Here is a 25,842-nt window from a genome sequence, read left to right as displayed (position 1 = left end):
AGAATATTTTTTACTTCAGGACACCTGGGTGGCTCAGTCAGTTAAGCGTCTGCCTTTGGCGCAGGTCATGATCCTGGAGTCCCGGGATCGAGTCCCATGTCGGGCTCCCTGATCAGCAGGGAGTCTGCTTCTCTCTCTGACCCTCCCCCCTCTCATGCTCTCTATCTCATTCTCTCTCTCAAATAAATAAATAAAATCTTTAAAAAAAGAATATATTTTACTTCAAATTGCAGTAACTATTAAGTCTCCCAAGACTTTACTTTCTACAATTTTTCACATTTATTTCTATTTACAAAGGACTAAAGTAATTATATATAACAGAAGTAATATAAACATTAAGATCAATCTGAATGAGCCAGCTCGGTGCATATTCGGTAATGGTTTCTGTAGCAAGTATAACTATATCTTGTGTGCATAGAAAAAATACAGAATAATTAATACCATAATTTATACTCTGGCATAGGTCCTAAGACTTATGTCTTAATTTGGCTTTTTTGCTGTTAGCATGCTGTTCTCAGTTTCCAAATGCCACAGACTTTTTTTTATAGTGACTTTTGTTAGAAACTCTTCCATTATCAAAATATGAACATATTCTCAACATTATTCCTCATTTGCATTTGCAAAGTAAAACTGCATTCCCCACCCATTCAAATGGCTAAAATAAAAGGAGGTAGTAACGGGGCGCCTGGGTGGCTCAGGCGTTAAGCGTCTGCCTTCGGCTCAGGTCATGATCCCAGGGTCCTGGGATCGAGCCCCACATCGGGCTCTCTGCTCAGCGGGAAGCCTGCTTCTCCTTCTCCCACTCTCCCTGCTTGTGTTCCCTCTCTCTCTGTGTCTCTCTCTGTCAAATAAATAAATAAATAAAATCTTTAAAAAAAAAAAAAAAGGAGGTAGTAACAATTGTTAGGGAGAATGTGGAGGAACAGGAACCTCATATATTGCTGGTGGTAACACAAAATGATGCAGCTACTTGGAAAACAGTTTGGCAGTTTCTTAAAAAGTTAACATGTATTTACCATATGACCCAGCAATTCTATTTCTAGGTATCTACCCAAGAGAAATGAAAACATTTATTGGCATAAAGACCTGCATGCAGATGTTCTTAGCAGCTTTATTTGTAACAGCCAAAAACTGGAAATAATCTGTATCCATCAACTGTGAACAGATAGACAAAATGTGGTACATCCATAAACGGAATATTATTTAGCAATAAAAAGAAATGAAGTAGTAAGGAACCCTCATGCACTGTTTGTGGGAAGATGAATTGGCATAGCCACTGTGGAAAACAGTATGGAGGTTCTTCAAAACATTAAAAATAGAAATACCATATGATCTAATAATTCCACTGCTGGATATTTACCCAAAGAAAACAACACTTATTCAAAAAGATACATAAACACCCCTGTGTTTATTGCAGCATTACTTACAATAGCTAAGATAAGGATGCAACCCATGTGTCCATCAATAGATGAGTGGATAAAGAATATGTGGTATACACACACACACACAGGAATATTATTCAGCCATAAAAATGGATGAGATCTAGAGGGGAGGGGGGTGGGGGTTGGGTTAGCCCAGCGATGGGTATTAAAGAGGGCACGTTCTCCATGGAGCACTGGGTGTTGTACAAAAACAATGAATCATGGAACACTACATCAAAAACTAATGTTGTAATGTATGGTGATTAACATAACATAATAATAATTAAAAAAATAATGGATGAGATCTTGTCATCTGTGCCAACATGGATAGGCCTAGAAGGTATTATGTGCTAAGTGAAAGAAGTCAGACAGAGAAAGACAAATACCATTGATTTAACTTATATGTGGAATCTAAAAACAAACTAAGCAAGAAACAGAGCCATAAATACAGAGAACAAACTGATGGTTGCTAGAGCAGTGGGGGTGGGGAATTGGCAAAATGGATGAAGAGGAGGGAGAGAGACAGGCTTCCAGTATGGAATAAATAAGTCATGGGTATAAAAGCTATAACAGGGAATATAGTGAATGGTATTGTAATAGTGTTGTACAGTGACAGATGGTGTGCATACACTTGAGGTGAGCATAGCATAATATACAGAGTTGTTGAATCACTATGTTGTGCACCTGAAACTAATGTAACCTTGTGTGCCAACTACAATAAAAAACTGCTTTGGGCACCTGGTTGGCTCAGTCGGTTAAGCGTCTGCCTTCAACTCGGGTCGTGATCCCGGGGTCCTGGGATTGAGTCCCGCGTCGGGCTCACTGCTGAGTGGGGAGTCTGCTTCTCCCTCTGCCTGCCGCTCGCTCTCTCTGACAAGTAAATAAATGAAATCTTTGAAAAAAAATAGAATACCTGCATTTAAAAAAAAGTAACATTAAAAAATGTTTTAATAAAAGAAATGATGTACTGATACATGCGTAGATGAACCTCAAAAACACACTAAAGGAAAAAAGCAAGACACAAGAGACCACATATTATATGACTTTATATCAAACATCAAAAAAAAAAAAAAAACACAAATCTATAGAGACAGATAAGCATATGGGACAGGAGATGGGAACACAGATTAAACAGCAAACTGCACGTGAGATCTAGGTGGGGTGATGAAAATGTTCCAAAGCTGTTTATGGTAATGGTTGCACAACTTGGCAAATTTGCTAAAACCCACTGAATTGTATACTTCAAATGGTGAATTATATGATATGTAAAATATACCTTATATTATCAAATATGATCCTGCAGTATATCAAAAGAATGATACACTATGACCGGGAATATTTTTTCCAGGAATATAAGAATGATTATCAGGAAATCTGTCAAGATAATTATTATATCAGTAACTTAAAAGAGAAAAAGCCATATGATCATATCACTAGATGTATAAAAGGCGTTTGGAAAAAATGTAGGAACCATTCTTAGTTTTAAAACTCTGAAGTAAAATAGGGAGAAAAGAAAAGAGCCCCAATACAATAAAGATGGATTACTAATTGCTATAGCAACTTTCATCCTCGTCAAACACTAAAACCATATCAATTCAAACCAGAAATGGGTACTCTGTATCACCCTGATTATTTAACCATTGCTTTGAATGTTTTAGCAATTCTAATAATAAAATAAAAAATAAAATAAAAATGAAGTAATTGGCATACACATTAGAAAGAGATGTCAACTATATCCCTCTTTGGTGGTGATTATGATTGTATGCCTAATAACTATAGTTTTATAAAGGAATGTGGTAAAATAGTAGATTATAGGTATACAATAATCAAAAGATTTTTCTCTCCAAAATATGGGCAAAATGAAAATTTAAAAATCCATTCCCAATAGCAGTAAAAATAATAAAATGTGTAATGTGTATATTAAATATGTTTATTTAATAAAAGAAAGGCATATAACCTATATGAAGAAAGATATATAAATGGAAAGGCTTCCTGAAAAGAAAGACTTAATATCATAAAAATGTAAATTCTTCCGAAATTAATAAATAATTTAATGCAGTTCATATTAGCATTCCAACAGGATCAAGTTGGTGAAAGGGAATTAGATAAATTTATCTTTAGCTTATATGGAAAGCAAAGCCTCAAAAATAGCCAAGAAGACTATGAAAATGAACAGTCAGGATAGATTTCTATAAAAAAATCAGAATATGCTGGGATGCCTGGCTGGCTCAGATGGTTAAGCATCTGCCTTCAGCTCAGGTCATGATCCCAGGGTCCTGGGATCCAGTCCCACATCGGGCTCCCTGTCAGAGGGGAGCCTGCTTCTCCCTCTGCCGGCTGCACCCCCGCTTGTACACGCACACTCGCTCGCTCTCTGACAAATAAAATCTTTTAAAAAATCAGAATATGCTATCAAGACACTAAAAAATGTGGTATTAGAATAGGAATAGACAAAAAGGTCAATGGAAAAGAATAGTCAGAAAACAGGTCTCCTGTATCCTGAGATGTATTTATAAGAATACGATATATAACCAAAGTTCAATTCACTTGGAAATGGAGGAGATTGTTTAATAAATGGTGCTGGTACAGAATTGGCCATCTACCTTGAAGGAAATTAAAATATTCCTCAGCTCATACTCTATTTATAAATTAATTTCACATGGATCAATAACCTGAATAAAAGAAATACAGCAAAAAGAGGTAGGGAGGTGGATGGAGAAACAAGCACAAAAGGAAAAGAAATTCTTTTTTTTGTTTATTTTTTATTTAACATAATATATTATTAGTTTCGGAGTTCAGTGATTCATCAGTCTTATATAATACCCAGTGCTCATTACATCATGTGCCCTCCTTAATGTCCATCACCCAGTTACCCCATCCCCCCACTCCACTCCCCTCCAGCAACCTTCAGTTTGTTTCCTATGATTAAGAGTCTCTTATGGTTTGTCTCCCTCTCTGATTTTGTCTTGTTTTATTTTTCCCTCCCTTCCCCTATGATTCTCTGTCTTGTTTCTTATATTCTACATATGAGCGAGATCATATGATAATTGTCTTTCTCTGATGACTTATTTCACTTAGCATAATACCCTCTAGTTCCATCCACATCGTGGCAAATGGCAAGATTTCTTTTTTTTGGATGACTCATATTCCATTGTATGTATATGCCATATCTTCTTTATCCATTCATCTGTTGATGGACATCTGGGCTCTTTCCATAGTTTGGCTATTGTGGACATTGCTGCTATAAACATTGGGGTGCAGGTGCCCCTTTGGGTCACTACATTTGTATCTTTGGGGTAAATACCTAGTAGTGCAATAGCTGGGTCATAGGGTAGCTCTATTTTCAACTTTTTGAGGAACCTCCATACTGTTTTCCAGAGTGGCTGCACCAGCTTGCATTCCCACCAACAGTGTAGGAGGGTTCCCCTTTCTCTGCATCTTCACCAACATCTGTTGTTTCCTGACTTGTTAATTTTAGCCATTCTGACCAGTGTGAGGTGGTATCTTACTGTGGTTTTGATTTGTACTTCCCTCTGATACCAAGTGGTGTTGAGCATTTTTTCATGTGTCTGTTGGCCATTTGTATGTCTTCTTTGGAGAAATGTCTGTTCATGTCTTCTGCCCATTTCTTGATTGGATTATTTGTTCTTTGGGTGTTGAGTTTGATAAGTTCTTTATAGATTTTGGATACTAGCCCTTTATCTGGTAAGACAAGAAAATAACTTTTTAAAAGGCAGGATGAAACCATATCTGTACTTTTGCATAAAATTATATAAATTTTAAAAATCGGATTCAGTGAAGCACAAGGGATTTAAATTCTTTCAGGATAATCATCATTTAGAGTTCTTTGCCCCTTAAGAAACCGGTAAGTTTTTGCTGTTGTTGTTTTTTTTATTTTTTAGAGGTGGGGAGGGGCAGGCAGAAAGGGGGAGAGAGAATCTCAAGCAGACTCCCCGCCCAGCACAGAGCCCATCTCAAAGCTTGATCTCATGACTCTGTTGTGATCATGACCTGAGCCAAAATCAAGAGTCAGATGCTTAACCACTGAGTCACCCAGGCACCCCTGCTGTTGTTCTTTGAGCTCTGTTTAGATAGGTCAGGTAAATGCAGTCTAATTAGTCAACTTTTATTTATAATTACTCTTTTTCAATTAAAATCATTTCTAATTTAAAAAGTAAAAATGACTTATTGTAGAAAATCTAGACGATATAGAAAAGCAGTAAAAAAGATCATTCAAGAAGCACCATTTCTCTACTCCCCAGAGATAAGCACTATTTCAGGTTTCAGAGTATACCACTGATCCTCTTCAGTTTATATTTTTCAATGAAATTTAAAATGTAAATCTTGTAAATATTGCATATTTTAGTTAAAAATAGGTGTCCAGACTTGGATTTTTTTTTTAAATGAGATGCTTTCCATTTGTAAACTACGTCTTCTTTTAATTACTATTTTCTTGCTCATTCAGCATACATACTCACTATTCTTTTCTAGTTCCTGGCAGACATGGAAAATAATGCACTTTTTCGGGATGATATAGAATGTCAGAAACTTATTATGGAAGCAATGAAGTACCATTTATTACCAGAGAGACGACCCATGTTACAAAGCCCTCGGACAAAACCTAGAAAGTCAACGGTTGGAACATTATTTGCAGTTGGAGGAATGGATTCAACAAAAGGTATTAAATAATCTTTTGGTGGGGCGGGGCGGGGGGGAAACAGGGCAGAGGGAGGGAAGGAATTTTAATTAATAACACACATGGCCAAAAGGCTCTTTAGAGAAATGCCTGGTTCCAGGACTGGAAAAATACCAGGTAGTCGCAGAACATCTTATAGTGCCAGAAAGTAAGGAAGTGCTCAAAGAATAATGGAGACAGTTCAAGGGACAGAAGAGGCCGTTTGTAGGCACCACCACTGTCCAAATCTGGGATAATTTCAACACCAAAATAAATAATGATAAAAGATGATCGTTTATTAAATCAATAAGTATTCATGAGTCCACACTGATACAAATAAAGACAGGGCAGTGCATCAGCTTGAATTTCTTCTGCTGTAAGGGACATAATAGGAACAAACAATAAGATCCAAAATAAAGTCTGTAGATTAGATAACAGCACTGTATAAATGTTAACTTCCAGATTTTGAAGATTGTTTTGTGGTTTCGTAACAGGGTTTCTTGTTTTGAGAAAGATACACTGAAGTATTTAGGATACAAGGGCATCATTTCTACAACTTAATCTTAAACAGTTCGGAGGGGAGAAAAGTATACATACCATATACATCGAAAGCAAATGTAAAACATCCACATTTGGAAAATCTGGGCCAAGGGTCTCTGGGAATTCTTTGTACTGTTCTTGCAACAGTTGTTACTACTAACAACAATAATAGTAATAAAACACCATATATAGTTCCTACTCAGTGCCAGGTAGTGTGCTAGAAGCTTTCTGTGTTATCTCTCAGTATACATTGATCTCCCTTCTCTCTGAATTACTAGTACTAATAGCCTTCCATCCCCTGACAGCACCTCTCTGACTTGGGACTACATCTCTGAGCTCAGCTCATTCTACTTCTCCCCTCACTCTTTCCGTTCCAGCCCCACTGGCCTCCTTGTTCATGTAACAAGCCAAACATTATCCCACATCGGGGATATTACATTAGCTGTCCCCTCTCACTGGAATGTTCTGTGCCCTGATGTTGGAATGGCTAGCAGAAATTATTCACTCAGATCTCCAAACATCAGTTTAACCAAAAAAGATTCCCATTGGCCAGTCATCACCTGTCTGTTGCTTTCTAATCTTGTGCGTACCTCTTTGTATCTCATTCCTCTGCTTATGTTTCTTCATAGCACCTGATCTATCTACTTCTTTCCTCCCCCCAGGTAAGCTCTGGAAAGCAAGAAACTTGTTTTTTTCAACAATAAATCCCACAGAGCCTAGAACAGTGCCTTGCACATAGACAGCATCAATAAATATTTGCCATATGAATGAAGGTTGTCCTTTGCCATCTCTTGAATTATTTGTAGGACTGAAGCCCTCAATGCATTATTCACATCTAAAGAGTTCTTTTCCATGTGATATCCTTAATGGATATAAAAATAGGAGCGCTAATCGAAAGAGTTTTATTGTAATTTAACTTTTAGCTTCATGGTGACAAAGATGTAGATATTATCCCATATAACATAATATGGTGCTAAGTATGTATTTATAGATACTTAAGTTCCAAATATAGGCTTGATCACTGAATGGTACAGAAATATGTAAAGTTAAATAGCTGATGAGAGTCATAGTATAAATATTTGAAATTTCTGGAGAGCCACAGTCCAGGTAATCATTCTGCAAATACTTATTAAGTATTTACTATATGCCTGGAACTGGTGCTCAGCTTTGTAGTCCTTACTAGCACTTCTCCCTCTCCTTCTTTCCTTCTCTTTTTTAAGGCTTTAATTGTTATTTCTGTGTTGCTTGTACTCTTGTGTTGCTTTCATTCTCGTATTTTCAACTTGTGTGAAAGATCTATTTGTCGTTCAGCTTTCATCTCAAACTATGTGTGTTCAGGTCTTCTCTGACCATGTCTCCCAGACTTGAGGACTTGGAACTGAAATTCAGCATTTTTCAGTAGCATGAATGGACACCAGCCCTGGCCCATTTACGCAGATAAGGAAGGCCGTGGAGAAATAGGCAGGAACTATATCCACTGCACCTTCTTTCTAATGCCTGCCTTGGATTTCATTTTTTTTTAAAGGTTTTATTTATTTATTCATGAGAGACAGACAGAGAGAGAGGGGGGCAGAGGGAGAAGCAGGCTCCCCAAGGAGCAGGGAGCCCGATGTGGGGCTCGATCCCAGGACCCCAGGATCATGACCTGAGCCAAAGGCAGACACTTAACCATCTGAGCCACCCAGGCACCCCCTGCCTTGGATTTTAAATCCTAGGTTCAAGTATCTATTTTACTAGCTTTAGGGCAATCCTGGGCCCTAAACTTCCAAGGACAGTGAGGATGAATATCCGTCTTCAGCTTTATGGGAGATGGGGCTCCTGCCTCTCATCAAAGCTCTTTCATACAGTGGAAAATTCTCCATGCATAAGAAGGGGTACCCAAAGTAAATAATACATTTCTCTCTCTCTCCTTCTTTGTTTCTTTCTCTTTCTTTCTTTCTTTCTTTCTTTCAAATCTTACAGTTTGACAATCACCAAGTCTTCTTTCAAATGAGTCTTATTCTTCTAAATTTCCATTGCTACTTTCCAGTTCCTGGTAGCCTCCTATGAGCCTACATCTTTTGATCATGTTCATTTAGTGCGAATAGCATTCCTTGTGTTGTTACTATGGGCCAGGCATTATGTTAAGCACTTCACCTATCATTTTTAATCCCATGTTCATAATAACTCTAAGAGCTGAATGTTGTTATTGCCCTAGGATGCCTGTACTTAGAAGAGTTACCTGTCTTTCCCAGGAGTACCCAGCTAATTAGTGATGGAATCAGGATTCAAAGCAGGCACTGACTCTGGAGACTACACCCTCTGCCTTATTACCTCTTCTGTTAACATGCACTACTCTGCTCAGAAACTACAACAGTCTTCATTTCTTACCACATAAGATGTCAATTCCTCTTTCTAGTTTCCAAGACTTTCTGTAATCTGGCCATTATTACTTGACCAACTTTATTTCTGAGTCTTTCCTAGATGCCAGTTGTTCTCACCTTCTATCTGATTCAAGCTATCTTCCCTGGCCTTAACTTACTTTGTACCCAAAGTCTTTATAATGAGCAATTTGCATTAATTGGATGGCAGTCTGATCATTGGGTTCTTGGTCCCTTCATATATCGTAGTATAGGGCCCAACAAATAAGCTGGAAATGTTTCTAAATAGCCACTAAGAAAAAGTTAGGATATATTTCTGCTTACTTTTTTAAAGGTTAATCTTTTAGTATAATTCAGGGCACTTCTAAGCTTTTATATAGAATTTTGTAATTATTAGGAATTTGTTATTTGAGGATATTTGGGTTTTTTTTTTAAGAATTATGTTTGGTGGGATGCCTCAGGTAGTTAAGCGTCTGTCTTCGGCTCAGGTCATGATGCCAGGGTCCTGGGATCAAGTCCCTCATTGGGCTCCTTGCTCAACGGAGACCCTGCTTCTCCCTCTGCCTGCCGCTCCCCTGCTTGTGCATACTTTTCCATAACATGTTTCCATCTTAACTAATAACATCTACAAAAACCTCATTTTCAAAATAGTTTATATTCTGAGGTTCTGGGTAAACATGGATTTGGCGGGGGCATTGTTGCCTTGATAACAATATTACCTCCTTTGAAGTTAAATATTATAGGGGCGCCTGGGTGGCTCAGTCAGTTAAGTGTCTGACTCTTGATTTCGGCTCAGGTCATGATCTCAGGGTTGTGGGATCGAGCTCCGACTGGGGCTCAACTGGGAGTCTACTTGGAATTCTCTCTCTCCCTCTGCCCCTCCCAAATAAATAAATAAATAAATCTTTTTAAAAATCAAAATTATTATATAAAGTACCCCATAAAAATATCCATTTTTTTTGCAAAAATGTCATAAAAGATTATGCTTTGACTTATTAAGTAATATCATTGTGTTGCAGTTATTTATACTGTGTCTATTGTTTATTTAAATTATCTTTCTAGTAATAATGTATTTGCGTTGTCATACACATATTCAATGGTTATGAATAAAATTTGAAAAGTGAGTGTTAAAAAGAAAAAGAATTGGGGCACCTGGGTGGCTCAGTTGGTTAAGCGACTGCCTTTGGCTCAGGTCATGATCCTGGAGTCCCGGGATCGAGTCCCACACTGGGCTCCCTGCTCGGCAGGGAGTCTGCTTCTCCCTCTACCCCTGCCCCTCTCATGCTCTCTCTCTATCTCATTCTCTCTCTCAAATAAATAAAAAAATCTTTAAAAAAAAAAAAAAAGAATTATGTTTGGTGTTTGCAAAGGAAATTTTAGTCACCAATTCCTGGAACTATGATACTGCTTAGTGAACTGGAAGTAAAATAACATTGAATGAAAAAAAATGTTCCTTAAACTCATTAGTGAGGAAAAATGATTAGCATTGCCTTTTTATTTGACAGAATGAAGACATTTTTAAAGATTAAATTTAGAGTGATGAATAAAGTATACTATTACATGAAATAGTATGAATAAAATCTCATTATACCTAAAAATTATAAAGATTATTCAAGCTCAAAAAATATTTTTGAACAGCTACTACATACAAGGAACTCTATTTGTTGATGTGAAGAACACAGAGATGGTGGGACACCTGGCTGGCTTGGTCGGTGGGAAGTGTGACTCTTGATCTCGGAGTTGTGAGTTCAAGCCCCATGTTGGGTGTAGAGATTACTTAAAAATAAAATCTTAAAAAAACAAGAATACAGAGATGGAAAAAGACTCGGACTTTATCCCAAATAACTTAAGAATTTTGTAGGGTAAATTAAAAAAATAAAAACTGTAACATATGAGATAATATATTTTATATATATATATATATAACAAAACTTTCTAAATTTTAGATTATCAATAGTATTAGTGCTCTGATGAACTAATTATAACAAATACTTTAGAATAAATATTTGTCCTGATTTTAATTCTATAAAGATAGCTCTGATTGCATGTTGTGTTAGAAGCTTAGAAAGAGAGAAATAAAATAGATTCTAATTGAACTCTTCATAAATGGAGGTTGGGTTATTTTAGAGGGGTGGGGCTTTTAAATTTTTTTCCCACTTTATAAAACAAAAGAATTCCTGGAATCTTTTAATTCTTTTTTTTTTTTTTTAAGATTTTCTTTATTTATTTGAGAGAGAGAGTGGAAGGGAGAGGGAGAGTGAATCTGAAGTAGACTCCGTGATGAGTGCAGAGCCCAGTGCGGGGCTAGACCCCATGACTGTGAGATCATGACCTGACCTGAAACCAACAGTCAGGCGCTTAACTGACTGAGCCACCCAGGTGCCCCTGGAATCTTCTAATTCTTAAAAAAATATAGACAGGACCAGACAGTTACTCCCAGACTCCCCACACTCATAGTTTCCCAAGTTCATGATCTGCACTCACGCTCTTGTCCTTCTAGGTTGCAATAGAATGTGTATCCCCTCCCTGCTCCTAGGAAGGCCAGCCCCACACCTGTGTTCTGACACTGCCCTTTCCTGCCTCCTCAGGAACCTCGCTGTTCAGTAGGACCCCTTCAGCTTCTTTCTCACAACTCGATCCTTCCCATTAGCATGTGAGCAAACTCGAGTTTATCCAGTTGAAAAGCAAAACAAAACAAAACCTCTCTCAACCCACCTAGTAACTCCTATCTCTCTCCTCCCTTTTATAGCTGAACTTCTCATATAGTCATCTGTGCTCATTATCTCTTATCCCCTCACCTCCCCATCATGTCTTAACCACTCAGACAAGGGACTCTCTATAAAGTTACTAATGACCTCCATGAAGATAAATCCAGTAATACTTTGTGGTCTTCATCTTACTGGGTCCTCTTGGTAGCATTTGATACTGTTAGTAGTTTTACCTGCTACAAAATTTTCTTTAAGTTTTTATTTAAAAAAATTTTTTTTTCTCTATACAGTTAATTTTTTTTAAAGATTTTATTTACTTATTTGAGAGACAGAGAGATAGCGAGAGAGTGCACAAGTGGGGTGTAGGGGAACAGGGAGAGGGAGAAGCAGGCTCCCCACTGAGCAGGGACCTCTGATGCGGGCTAATCCCAGGACCCCGGGATCATGACCTAAGTTTTTATTTTAATCACCCTGTGCTCATCATGACAAGTGACTCGTTAATCCCAATCACCTATTTCACCCATCCCCCACCCACCTTCCCTCTGGTTACCATCAGTTTGTTCTCTATTGTTAAGAGTCTGTTTCTTGGTTTTCCTCTCTTTTCTTTTCCCTCATTATGTTCATTTGTTTTGTTTTTATTAAATCCACATATGAGTGAAATCATATGGTATTTGTCTTTCTCTGACTGACTTATTTCACTTAGCATAATACTCTCTAGCTCCATCCATGTCATTGCAATGGCAAGATTTCATTCTTTTTTTTTTTTTAATTTTTTTTATTCTTATGTTAATCGCCATACATTACATCATTAGTTTTAGATGTAGTGTTCCATGATTCATTGTTTGTGCGTAACACCCAGTGCTCCATGCAGAAAGGATTTCATTCTTTTTTATGGCTGAGTAATATTTCATTATATATATATATACCACAACTTCTTTATCCATTCATCAATCCATGGACATTCAGGTTGCTTCCATATCTTGGCTAAAATAAATAATGCTGCTGTAAACATAGGTGTGCATGTATCCCTTTGACTTAGTGCTTTTTTTTTTTAAAGTAGGCTTCACGCCCAGCATGGAGCCCAACAGGGGGCTTGAACTCATGACCTTGAGATCAAGACCTGAGCTGAGATCAAGAGTCGGTCACTTAACTAACTGAGCCACCCAGGCACCCCTGAATTAGTGCTTTTGGATTCTTTGGGTAAATACTCATTACTGCAATTGTTGGATCATAAGGTAGTTGTTTTTAACCTTTTGCAGAACCTTCATGCTGTTTTCCAGAGTGGCCGCACAAGTTTGTATTCCCACCAAGAGTGCAAGAGGGTTCTCCTTTCTCCACATCCTCGCCAACACCTGTTGTTTCTTCTGTTGTTGTTTTTAGCCATTCTGACAGGTGTGAGGAGATACCTCATTGTAGTTTTGATTTGCATTTCCCTGATATGTGATGATGAGCATCTTGTCATGTGTCAATTGGCCATCTGTAAGTCTTCTTTGGAGAAATGTCTGTTAATGTTTTCTGTCTGTTTTTTAATTGGATTATTTGGTTTTGGGGTGTTAAGTTATATAAGTTCTTTATATATTTTGGATACTCACCCTTTATCAGATATGTCATTTACAAATATCTTCTCCCACTCTGAAGGTTGCCTTTTAGTTTTGTTAATTGTTTCCTTTGCTGTGCAGAAGATTTCTATTTTGATGTAGTCCCAATAGTTTATTTTTGTTTTTGTTTCCCTTGCCTCAGGGAAACTATCTAGGAAAAAGTTGCTATGGCCAATGTCAGAGAAATTACCACCTGTGCTCTCTTCTAGGATTTTTATGGTTTCAGGTCTCACATTTTGGTCTTTCATCCATTTTGAATTTATTTTTGTATATGGTAAAAGAAAGTAGTCCAGTTTCATTCTCTTGCATTTTGCTGTCCAGTTTTCCCCACACCATTTGTTAAAGAGACTGCCTATTTCCCATTGGATAGTCTTACCTGCTTTGTCAAAGATTAATTGACCGTGTAATTGTGGGGTTATTTCTGGATTTTCTAGTATGTTCTACTGATATATGTGTCTCTTTTTGTGCCAATACCATACTGTTTTGATCACTACAGCTTTATAATATAACTTGAAGTCTGGAATTGTGATGGCTGCAGCTTTGCTTTTCTTTTTCAAGGTTGCTTTGGCTATTTGGAGTCTTTTGTGGTTCCATACAAATTTTAGGATTGTTTGTTCTAGTTCTGTGAAAAATGCTGTTGGTATTTTGAGAGGAATTGCATTAAATATATAGATTGCTGGGGTGCCTGGCTGGCTCAGACAGTAGAGCATGTGACTCTTGATCATGGGGTTGTGAGTTCAAGCCCTACATTGGGCATAGAGCTTACTTAAAAATAGCTAGATAGACAGGAGCACCTTAATGGCTCAGTCAGTTAAGTGTCCGACTCTTGCTCTGAGCTCAGATCTTGATCTCAGGGTCATGAGTTCAAGCCCCGTGTTGGGCTCCATGCTGGATGTGAAGCCTACTTAAAAAAACAAATAGATAGATAGACAGATAGATTGACAGATAGATATGTAGCTTGCTTTGGGTAATGTGGACATTTTACAATATTTGGTCTTCCAATCCATAAGCATGGAATGTCTTTCCATTTCTTTGTGTCATCTTCAATTTCTTTCAGCAGTGTTTTATAGTTTTCAGAGTACAGGTCTTTCACCTCTTAGGTTAGGATTATTCCTAGGTATTCTTAATATTTTTGGTGTAATTATAAATAGGATTGTTTTCTTAATTTCTCTTTCTCTGCTTCATTATTGGTGTCTAGAAATGCAATAGATTTCTATAGATTGATTTTATATCATGTTACTGCATATGTTTATCACTTCTAACAATTTTGTAATGCAGTCTTTTGGGTTTTCTATATATAGTATCATGTCATCTGCAAATAGTGGAACTTTTGCTTCTTCTTTACCAATTTGGATGCCTTTTATTTCTTTCTGTTGTCTGATTGCTGTGGCTAGGACTTCCAGTTTTATGTTGAATAAAAGTGGTGAGAGTGGACATCCTTGTTTTGTTCCTGACCTTAGGGCAAAGGCTTTCAGTTTTTCCCCATTGAGGATGATGTTAGCTATGGCCTTTATTGTGTTGAGGTATGTTCCCTCTAAACCTACTTTGTTGAGGGTTTTTAACATGAATGAATATTGTACTCTGTCATATGCTTTTTCTACGTCTATTGAAATGATCATGGGGCACCTGGGTGGCTCAGTCAGTTAAGTGTCTGACTCTTGATTTTGGCTCCGGTCATGGTCTCAGGGTCCTGAGATTGACCCTACATCAGCCTCCACCCTGGGCATAGAGCCTGCTTGAGATTCTCTCTCTCCCTGTCTCTCCTCCACCCCCTGCTCACTCACGCTCACTCTCTCTCTCTCTCTAAAAAAAAAAAGAAAGAAAGAAAGAAAAGAAATGATCATGTGGTTCTTATCCTTTGTCTTATTGATGCAATGTATCATGTTGGTTGATTTGTGAATATTGAACCACCCTTAGAACCCAGGAATAGATCCCACTTGATCATGGTGAATGATTTTTTTTTTAATGTATTGTTGTATTCAATTTGCTAGTATTTTGTTGAGAATTTTTGCATCTTTGTTCATTAGGGATATTGACCTGTAGTTCTTTTTTTTTTTTTTTTTTTTTTTTGTGGTGGTGGCTTTGTCTGGTTTTGGTATCAGAAGAATGCTGGCCTCATAGAATAAATTTGGAAGTTTTCCTTTTTCTGTTTCTTTGAATAGTTTGAGAAAAATAGGTATTAACTCTTCTTTTTTTTTTTTTTTAAGATTTTATTTATTTGACAGAGACACAGTGAGAAAGGGAACACAAGCAGGGGGAGTGGGAGAGAGAAGCAGGCCTCCCACTGAGCAGGGAGCCCGATGCGGGGCTCCATCCCAGAACTCTGGGATCATGACCTGAGCTGAAGGCAGACGGTTAACGACTGGGCCACCCAGGCGCCCCGGTATTAACTCTCCTTTAAATGTTTGGTAGAATTCTCCTTTGAAGCCATCTGGTCCAGGACTTCTGTTTGTTAGGAGTTTTTTGATTGCTGATTCAGTTTCTTTGCTAGTTATCAGTCTGTTCAAATTTTGTATTTCTTCCTGTTTCAGTTTTGGTAGTTTCTAGGAATTTCTAGGAATTTATCCATTTCTTCTAGGTTGTCCAATTTGTTGGTATATAGTTTTTCATAATATTCTCTTATAATTGCTTGTATTTCTGTGGTGTTGGTTGCTACTTCTACATTCTCATTTGTGATTTTACTTATTTGTGTCCTCTCTCTTTTCTTTTGGATAAGTCTAGCTAGAGACTTACCAATTTTATTGTTTGTTTTTTTGTTTTTTCAAAGAATGATCTCCTGGTTTTATTGATCTGTTCTATTGTTTTGGGGGGTTTTGTTTTGTTTTGTTTTTAGTTTCTATATCATTTATTTCTGCTCTAGTCTTTATTATTTCCTTCCTTCTGCTGATTTTAGGTTTTCTTTGTTGTTCTTTTTCTAGCTTCTTTAGGTGTAAGCTTAGGTGTTTTGAGATTTTTCTTGTAGGCTTATATTGCTATAAACTACCCTCTTAGAATCACTTTTGCTGTGTCCCAAAGGTTTTAAAACATTGTGTTTTCATTTTCTTTTGTTTCCATGTATTTTTAAATTTCTTCTTTTATTTCCTCATTGACCCATTCATTGTTTAGTTAGCATGTTATTTAACCTCCATGTATTTGTGGTATTTCCAGATTTTTTTTTTGTGGTTGACTTCTAGTTTCAAAGTATTGTGGTCAGAAAAGATTCATGGTATGACTTCAGTCTTTTTAAATTTTTTGAGACTTGTTTTGTGGCCTGACATGTGATCTATTCTGGAGAATGTTCCATGTGCACTTGAAAAAAATGTATATTCTATTGTTTTCGGATGAAATGTTCTGAATATAACTGTTAAATCCATCTAGTCCAGTATGTCATCCAAAGCCATTGTTTCCTTGTTCATTTTCTGTTTAGATGATCTGTCCATTGATATAAGTGGGGTATTAAAGTCCCCTACTATTATTGTGTTATCACTTAGGTCCTTTATGTTTGTTATTGTTTTATGTATTTGGGTGCTCCCATGTTGCGTGCATAAATGTTTACAATTGTTATATTTTTTTTGTTGGATTGTCCCCTTTATTATTATATAATGTCCTTCTTTGTCTCTTCTTACAATCTTTGTTTTAAAGTCTGTTTTTTCTGATATAAGTATTGCTACTCCAGCTTTATTTGACATGCATTTGCATGATAAATGTTTCTCCATCCCTCACTTTCAATCTGCAGGTGTCTTTAGGTCAAAAATGAGTTTCTTGTAAGTAGCATACAGCTGGGTCTTGTTTTTTTATCCATTCTGTCACACTATGTCTTTTGATTGTCTTTTGATTTAGTCCATTTACATTCAAAGTAATTACTGAGAGATATGTATTTATTGACATTTTATTACTCGTTTTGTGGTTGTTTCTGGAGATTTTCTCTGATCCCTTCTTGTCTTTCTCTCTTTCATGGTTTACTGGTTTTCTTTAGTGATATTTGGATTGTTTTCTCTTTATTTCTTGCATATTTATTATGTTTTTTGATTTGTGGTTACCATGAGGTTTGTATATAACCTCTTCTGGATATAGCAGTCTATATTAAGTTGATGGTTATTTAAGTTTGGACCCATTCATTTCTTTTCTCCTCCACACATTTTAGGTATATGGTGTCATATTTTACATCCTTTTATTTTGTGAGTTCCTTGACTGACTTTTTACAGAAATATTCTTTTTACTGCTTTTGTGTTTCCTACCTTCATACTGTCTTTTTGATCATTCCTTTCTACCAAATAGTCCCCTTTAATATTTCTCACAGGGCTGGGTTTAGTGGTCATGAACTCCTTTAGTTTTCGTTTGTCTAGGAAACTCTTTATCTCTCCTTCTATTCTGTATGATAGCCTTGCTGGATAGATATTGTTGGTTGCAGATTTTTCCCATTCGGCACTTTGAATATGTCATGCCACTCCTTTCTGGCATGGTAAGTTTCGGCTGAAAAATTTGCTGCTGCTAGCCTTATGGGGTTTCCTTGTATGTAACCGTCTTCTTTTGTATTGCTGCTTTTAATATTTTTTCTTTATCACTATATGTTGCCATTTTATTTTTTTTAAAGATTTTATTTATTTATTTGACAGAGAGAGAGAGAGAGAGCACAAACAGGGGGAGCAGCAGGAAGAGGGAGAGGGAAAAGCAGGCTCCCCTCAGAGCAGGGAGCCCAATGCAGGGCTAGGTCCCAGGACCCTGGGATCATGACCTGAGCTGAAAGCAGATGCCCAACCGACTAAGCCACCCAGGTGCCCCTATTTTGCCATTTTAATTACAATATGTTTTGGGGTGGATCTGCTTTTGTTGATTTTGTTGCAGGGATTCTCTGTGTTTCTGGATCTGGATATCTGTTTCCTTCCCCAGATTAGGGAGGTTTTCAGCTATTATTTCTTCAAATAAATTCTCTGCCACCTTTCTGTCTCTTCTTCTGGGACTCCTATAATACAAATGTTAATTATGTTTGATGGAGTCACTGAGTTCCCTAAGTTTATTCTCAGTCTCACTGATGTCCTCCACTCCTTTCTAAGTCCAGTGAGTATCCTTCTGATCACTGCTTTAAATTCTCCATCAGGCATGTCACTTATATCTGTTTTGCTTAGATCTCCAGCTGTGGCCTTGTCCTGTTCTTTCTTTTGGGTCAAATTCCTCTGTCTTCTCATTTTGTCTAAGTCTCTATGTTTTGTCTAAGTCACCCTGTTTTTCTGTGTTTAGAAAGTCAGCTATATCTCCGTTCTTGAGGGTAATGGCTCTATGAAGAAGAGGTCTTATAGTGCCCTGCAGTGTAGTGTCCCCCTGTTCCCTCGGGCCTGGTGCTTCAAGGAGTGTCTCCAGTGTGTGCTGTGTGTGCTCTGCTCTTGTGGCCTGGCCACTTTATGCTTCAGACCAGCTGTCTGCAGAGGCTCTCTTTGCTTGTTGTGGGCAGTGTTTGGTCCCTGGCCTGAATGTGGTGCATTTTAACTAGGTGTGCTGTGGTCTGCCTGTGAAATGAGACCTGTCACCACTGCCGCTGGAACTGAGTCCTCACAAAACTCCTCAGATGGCAGACATGGTGTTGGCAGGGGTTTGGGCTGGTCTTCTGGGGAAGGGGCCTGCTGTGCTGGGACTAAGACAAGTGTGACTGGGAAGGGCAGTTCCACTGGAGTTTGGGGGAACAGGGCTTGGTATAAGCAAGGTAGGTGGTGAGTGTTAGCACTCCACTGGTTCCTGCAGCTGGCCCTGTGCTTATGCCGAGGAGCAGGAGGAGGGAAATGGCACCTGTCAGTTCTTTTGTTCCCAGAGGGGTCTCCATGAATGCTGCCTCCCTGAGACATGCTCTGATGGCAACTAACCTCCCCACTGCGTGCCCCAGGTGCTCTTCAGATCAATGTTTCCATGCTGTATGCCCACAGTCTTCTTCAGGAGCAGCCCCAATGTCCTCCAAGCTCTCCAAAGCCAAGCATGCTGACTTTTAAATCTCCAAACTTCAAGCCCCACTGGTTGTAAGAACTCATAAAATGCAGGCCCTCTCACTTGCCAAGCCAGTTGCTAAGGGGATTCATTTTCCTCATGCACTCCCCTGTGTGCTAGTTTGTCTCCTCCCCTTCTCTGAGACCATGGCTCCCTCCTCACCACATTGGCCATGATCTGTTTCTCTCCCAAGCCATGTCTCCATACTCCCGATCATCTTCTGTGTGGCCTCTTCCCTACCGTTAGCTGTGGAGTTTGTTCTGCCAGTCTTCAGATTCCTTCCTGGGGTATTTAGGATTTGATAGTTACCTAGTTGTATTCATGGGACTCTGCCACCATCTGCCTTCAAAACTACCTGCTAATTTTTTTTACTTTGGCTTCATGACACTAATCTACCCTGCTTTTCCTCCCATACAGGCTGTTACAAATAAACCTTTCTCACTTGACCTTTTAATACAGAGCCTGTGTATGCCCTAGAGAATAGTAGGAGATGATGTCAGAGATAGAAGCAGGGGCCTGATCATGCAGGAGCTCACAGAAGTCTAATAAAAGGGTTATTGTCAATACTAATAAAATTATACTTTTATATGTGTAAATTCATAAAATACTCAAACATGGCAAAGTTTTTATTTACATAACTTCTGTATATTACTATTAAGGAGCAACAAGCATTGAAAAGTATGATCTTCGTACAAATATGTGGACTCCTGTAGCAAATATGAATGGGAGGAGGCTACAGTTTGGTGTTGCAGTGTTAGATGACAAACTGTATGTGGTTGGAGGAAGAGATGGACTGAAGACTTTGAACACTGTAGAATGCTACAATCCCAAAACAAAAACCTGGAGTGTGATGCCTCCTATGTCCACCCACAGGCATGGCCTTGGTGAGTATAACTATGCAGGTTCATCCATGATATCATACATTAGGCTTCCACAGCATTTTTACAGTCTACCAGGCAGAAGAAGACCACTGTGGCAGCGGCTGAGTCAGCAACAATCAGTCACCAAGCATTCCTTCACATGCTCCTTAACTGAGAAGCAGAATCAGGGCAAACAAGCATATACATAAGTGTAACAGCAACCAGCACAAGTAAAAACAAGTAATTTAAAGATTTTATTGTAGCATGATGGAGTGATAAGCCACCTTTTTAAATATGTATTCTGTGGTGACAATCACAGAATACAGTCTAACCTGATTGAAATGCTTATTTAAAAAATCTTCATCTATAGCCCCTGGTGTTTAAGCAGAAGTGAATAAAAACCCAGAGAAATCTTGGGGTGGCACAGAGAATATAATGATAGCGACTTTTCATTCTTTCACTCAATAATTCACTGAACTGACGTTGATTAGCATGTACTATGTGCTGTGTTCTTTGCTCAGTAGGTATACAAAGGTGAAGAAGACACTGTCTTTACTCTGAAGGAACTGATGGCTTACTCTGAGTATGATAGAGGATAATTTAGGGTCTTGTGTCACATGACCTATTTTTTTGATAGGAGAAAGAATAGGTGAAATAGAATTATTCGATGAGAGTAAAGCAGATGGAAATAAAATTAGATGGGGTTATCACCCAGCTTTTGCTGCATAACAAATACTCCAAAAGTCAGAGGTTTAAAACAACCGTATATTTAGCTCATGGATCTGTGGGTCCGCTGAGCCATTCTTCTGGTCCAGGCTGCCTTGGATGATTTCTGCTGGGTTTTCTCATGGATCTCCGGTGGGATGGCAGGTCAGCTCGGTGATCTCAGATAGCCTCAATCACATGTGTAGTAGTAGGCAGGTTGTTGGCCTGGGCAACAGAGACAAGTGGGCCACGTGCCTCTAATCATTCAGCAGGCTAGCCAGGCTTCGTCACGTGGGGGCAGTCACAGAGTTTCAAAAGCAGCAAGAGAAGGCAAGCCACAGTGCACAAAGACTTTTCATGCTTCTGCCTGCCTCATGTTTGCTAATGTTGCACTGGCCAAAACAAGTCACGTGGGCAAGCCCAGATTCAAAAAGTAGAGAAAAAGACTATTCTTATTTATGTATATATGTATGTATGTATGTATTTATATTTATATTTATTTGAGTCTAGTTGATACACAATGTTACATTGGTTTCATGTGTACAACTGAGTGATTTGACAAGTTTATACATTACGCTGTGTTCACCACAAGTATAGCTGCCATCTGTCCCATTATACATCCCTACGTCATTATCACTGACTATATTTCTTAAGCCTCTTCTTCCCATGACCTACCCATTCCATAACTGGAAGCCTGTTATCTCCCTGCCCATCCATTTTGCCCAGCTCTCCATCACCCTCCCCTCTGGCAACCATCAGTTTGTTCTCTGTATCTTTAGTTCTGATTCTGTTCTTTATTTGTTTATTCATTTTTTATTTTTTATTTTATTTTTCAAAAGATTTTATTTCTATTTATTTGAGGTAGAGCGAAAACGAGAGAATACAAGCGGGGGGCAGAAGGAGAAGCAGGCTCCCCACCGAGCAGGGAGCCCAACTCAGGACTCGATCCCAGGACCCTGGGATCCTGACCTGAGCCGAAGGCAGACGCTTGCCCAACTGAGCCACCCAGGTGCCCCTGATTAATCATTTTTTAGATGCCATCTATGAATGGAATCATATGGCATTTGTCTTTCTTAGTCTGCCTTATTTTATTTAGCATAATACCCTCTAGGTCCACTCATGTCTCAAATGGTATGATCTCAACATTTTTATAACATAATATTCCAGTGTGTGTGTGAAAGATACTGCATCTTTCTTATCTGTTCATCTGTTGATGGACACTACTCTTCTTGGCGGAAGGAGCTGCAGAGTCACATTGAAAATAGGCATGCATTCAGCGATAAGAAGAATTTGTGGCCATATTGTCAATGTATCACAGTTTGGAAAAGGTTTAAATTAGTTGCAATAAAGAATTTGATAGATTGGGGTGCCTGGGTGGCTCAGTCGTTGAGCATCTGCCATCGGCTCAGGTCATGATCTCAGGGTCCTGGGATCAAGCCCTGCATTGAGCTCCCTGCTCTTTGGGAAGCCTGCTTCTCCCTCTCCCACTCCCCCTGCTTGTGTTCCCTCTCTCGCCATCTCTCTCTCTCTGTCAAAAAATAAATAAAATCTTTAAAAAAAAAAAGAATTTGATAGATCATCATGAAAGATGAATTGAAAGATGGATGAGTAGCAATGAAGTCATAGTTCAGTTTAGATAGCATAACTTTGTACTACATTGGATTTATTAATGCTGAGCACCAGAGTAGAGGCCACCAAAAAAAAGCCAATAGCCAGTAATGAAAATTACCTAGGCATGAAGATTGGTCTGATGGTGGGTACAGCAAAAAAGATCACAGAAACAAGTGATTCTACTATTTGCAATTAGATTTCAGTTCAAGGTGATCTTAAGTTTCAAGTTTGGTAAGGAAGTAAAACCAGAGGGCTAGGGGTAAGGTACTGAGAGGGGAGCTCAAAATTAACTATATGAGATTTAACAAAACTATAAAATATTAATCTTGAGTCCATAAGATCAACTTATTACGTAAGCACAGAATGGGAATGTATCTTAAAAGCAGCATGAATGAGGGGCATCTAGGTGGCTCAGTTGGTTAAGCAACTGCCTTCGGCTCAGGTCATAATCCTGGAGTCCCGGGATCGAGTCCCACATCAGGCTCCCTGCTCAGCAGGGAGTCTGCTTCTCCCTCTGACCCTCCCCCCTCTCATGCTCTCTCTCATTCTCTCTCTCATAAATAAAATCTTTAAAAAAAAAAAAAAGGCAGCATGAATGAGACTTAAAAACTTGGGTTGACCATAAAATCCAGGGTCAATAGTATGATTCACCTGCATACTTTCCCCCACCGTGGAGAAAAGAAATTTAATTTTAACTTAAGGTAAATTCTTATGGTATAGAGAATAAAAATGCCCATGATCTTGCTGTGTTTTGTGCAGATTAGATTGTGCATAGAATACTGACATTAATTCTAGGTACCATACAAAATGCTTTATTGAAGCAAGTTCAAAGGAGAATGATCATATAATTCAAATGTCTTTTTTTTTTAAGATTTTTTATTTATTTATTTGAGAAAGAGAATGAGAGAGAGAGAGAGCACGAGAGGGTGGAGGGTCAGAGGGAGAAGCAGACTCCCCTCCGAGCAGGGAGCCTGATGGGGGACTCAATCCTGGGACTCCAGGATCATGACCTGAGCCGAAGGCAGTCGCTTAACCAACTGAGCCACCCAGGTGCCCAGTTCAAATGTCTTCTTCAAGTTGTTTTTCTTTTTCCAAATCTTTCTGTCATTCTTGTTCTTACTTATTTACCATATAATAAATCAATGTTATAAATTTGAACTTAGAAAAGAAACTCTTTACATAGGAAACACTCCTTTTATCTCTTACATGTGAGAATTAAATAAAGATTTCATTTTGAAGAAGTGGTTCTGCTGCTAAAATTCATTTTCAAAGATATTGTTTAAGGAGTTGAACTAGATGGACCCATTAATTTTTCTTCCAGCTCTTTAATTAATTACATGCACATACATATACACATATAATTGGATATATTTTTATATATTTGGAACTATACATATGTGTGTATGTGTGTAGTTTGTACATACTGTTCCCTTTACCTTACCTTCTCTTCTCTCAGATATCTCCATGTCCGGCTTCTTAACTTCATCCACATTTTTGTTCAAATGTCACTTTGTCCAAGAGGTCTTCCCTGACCCTCCCTACCCTTCTACTCAGTTCCATTTTTCTTATTAGCACTCATCAATACCTGAAATATATTTTGCCTGTTTCCCGACTAAAATATTAGGTCCATGATGGCAGGGCCCTTATCTGTTATCTTCTATTAAACGTTTGGCACTTAATAAAAACTAAATGTTTGTTGAATAAGGGAACTTGGTTCCGTGGTAATGAATCACACCAATAGATTGTGGTATCAAGTCTAACTAGAATAAAATCTCATGAATTTGAACTAATGGGGGAAAGGAATAAATACGATTTTACAAATATATCTTAAATCTGAATTATTGAAAAATCTTTTAAATACGGCAATGTATACATATTGTATAGTTTTAAATAACTTTCCACTGTTGGATCTCAAGATACTGCCTCTAAAGCTTAGTAGACCAGAGCCGTAGAGCTACTTTCCTGCTCACCCACCCACCGACCAACCAAGGAGAGCTAGAAAGAAACCAGGTATCTTTACCATAAATGTTTCCTTAATTCAATTTGCATGTTTAAGGTTCATCGTACTTCCCAAAGCAATCTACCGATTCAGTGCAATGCCTATCAAAATTCCAGTGACATTTTTCAAAGAAAAAGAACAAATAATCCTAAAATTTGTATGAGGCCACAAAAAAACAAAATCAAATCAAAACAAAAAAGAATAGCAAAGCAAACTGGAAAAAGAAGGACAAAGCTGGAGGCATCACACTCCCTGATTTCAAACTATGCTACAAAGTGATAATAACTAACACATTATGGTATTTGGCTTAAAAACAGACACATTGATTGGTGGAACAAAATAGAGAGTCTAGAAATAAACCCATGCATATGTGGTCAACTAAGTTACAACAAAGGAGCCAAGGATATACAATGGGGAAAGGACAGTCTTCAATAAATGGTACTGGGAAAACTGCATAGTCACAGGCAAAAGAATGAAAGTGGACCATTATCTTACAGCAAACACAAAAATAAACTCAAAATGGGTTAAAGACTTGAACATAAGACCTGGAACCATCAAACTCAGGTGAAAACATAGGTGGTGAATTGTATATTTAGATTTCAGTTAAAATGTGATCTTTAAGACCTAGCAGCAAATCTGAAGTCATTGCTTCTTTCCTGTCTCCTTGCAGGTGTGGCTGTATTGGAAGGTCCCATGTATGCAGTAGGAGGACATGATGGCTGGAGCTATCTGAATACAGTGGAGAGATGGGACCCTCAGGCTCGCCAGTGGAATTTTGTTGCCACTATGTCCACCCCCAGGAGCACAGTAGGTGTGGCAGTACTAAGTGGAAAGTAAGGAAATATTTAAAATTCTGTTTCAAACACAATAAACCAAATTTATTGAGCTGTATCGTCTAACTTAAAAATATACATTAAAAAATATACAAAGTCACAGAAGAGAAAAACTTTAAGAGTGATGCAAACTTTTAAAAATAGTCTCTTTTTATTGTAGTTCTAAATATAAATAACTCACCGTGTTGGGTTTTCATTCTATTGTGCAGATATTATAAATTTCAAGTTATTTTGAGTGAAGAAGTTTTATATAAATACAGTAAAAATCTGGTGGTTTATATAGCTTTCAAAGTATATAGTATTTTAAATGTACTGTAGGCCCTCTCTGTGTTTTCCTAAATAATTCCTTCCATCTCTTCTATTGACTTATCTTTACTTTCATTTCTTTCTTATCTTGGTCAACTGCTGAAACTGAAATGGATTTAGAAAGGTGCTCTCTTGGCTCTTGTCTACTCTAACTGGAGTTAACAGTTTTGGACAGAACCATCACCAATAGCTCTTGGTAACTCAGAGACTAAATAGATATCACAGGCCTTTCTTCCATAAAATGAAGCCCTATATGTTATTAAATAAAAGTTGT

At 38.0% G+C, this 25,842-nt stretch overlaps 1 protein-coding gene across 3 annotated transcripts in view; it reads left to right on the top strand.

Annotated features, from left to right (window-relative positions):
* The window catches only part of KLHL5 (kelch like family member 5), an 83,551-nt gene that overhangs the window by 45,367 nt on the left and 12,342 nt on the right, over positions 1-25,842 (top strand). For all 3 annotated transcript variants that reach the window (XM_021701568.1, XM_044912750.1, XM_021701567.1), the window contains 3 exons: positions 5,913-6,099; positions 19,914-20,138; positions 25,100-25,262. In XM_021701568.1, the coding sequence (XP_021557243.1) occupies positions 5,913-6,099; positions 19,914-20,138; positions 25,100-25,262 (575 nt within the window). The remainder of the gene's footprint in view (positions 1-5,912; positions 6,100-19,913; positions 20,139-25,099; positions 25,263-25,842) is intronic.

This window comes from Neomonachus schauinslandi, chromosome 2 (genome assembly GCF_002201575.2).
Source record: "Neomonachus schauinslandi chromosome 2, ASM220157v2, whole genome shotgun sequence".
Lineage (NCBI taxonomy): Eukaryota > Metazoa > Chordata > Mammalia > Carnivora > Phocidae > Neomonachus > Neomonachus schauinslandi.
This window is presented reverse-complemented; position numbering and strand designations above follow the sequence as displayed.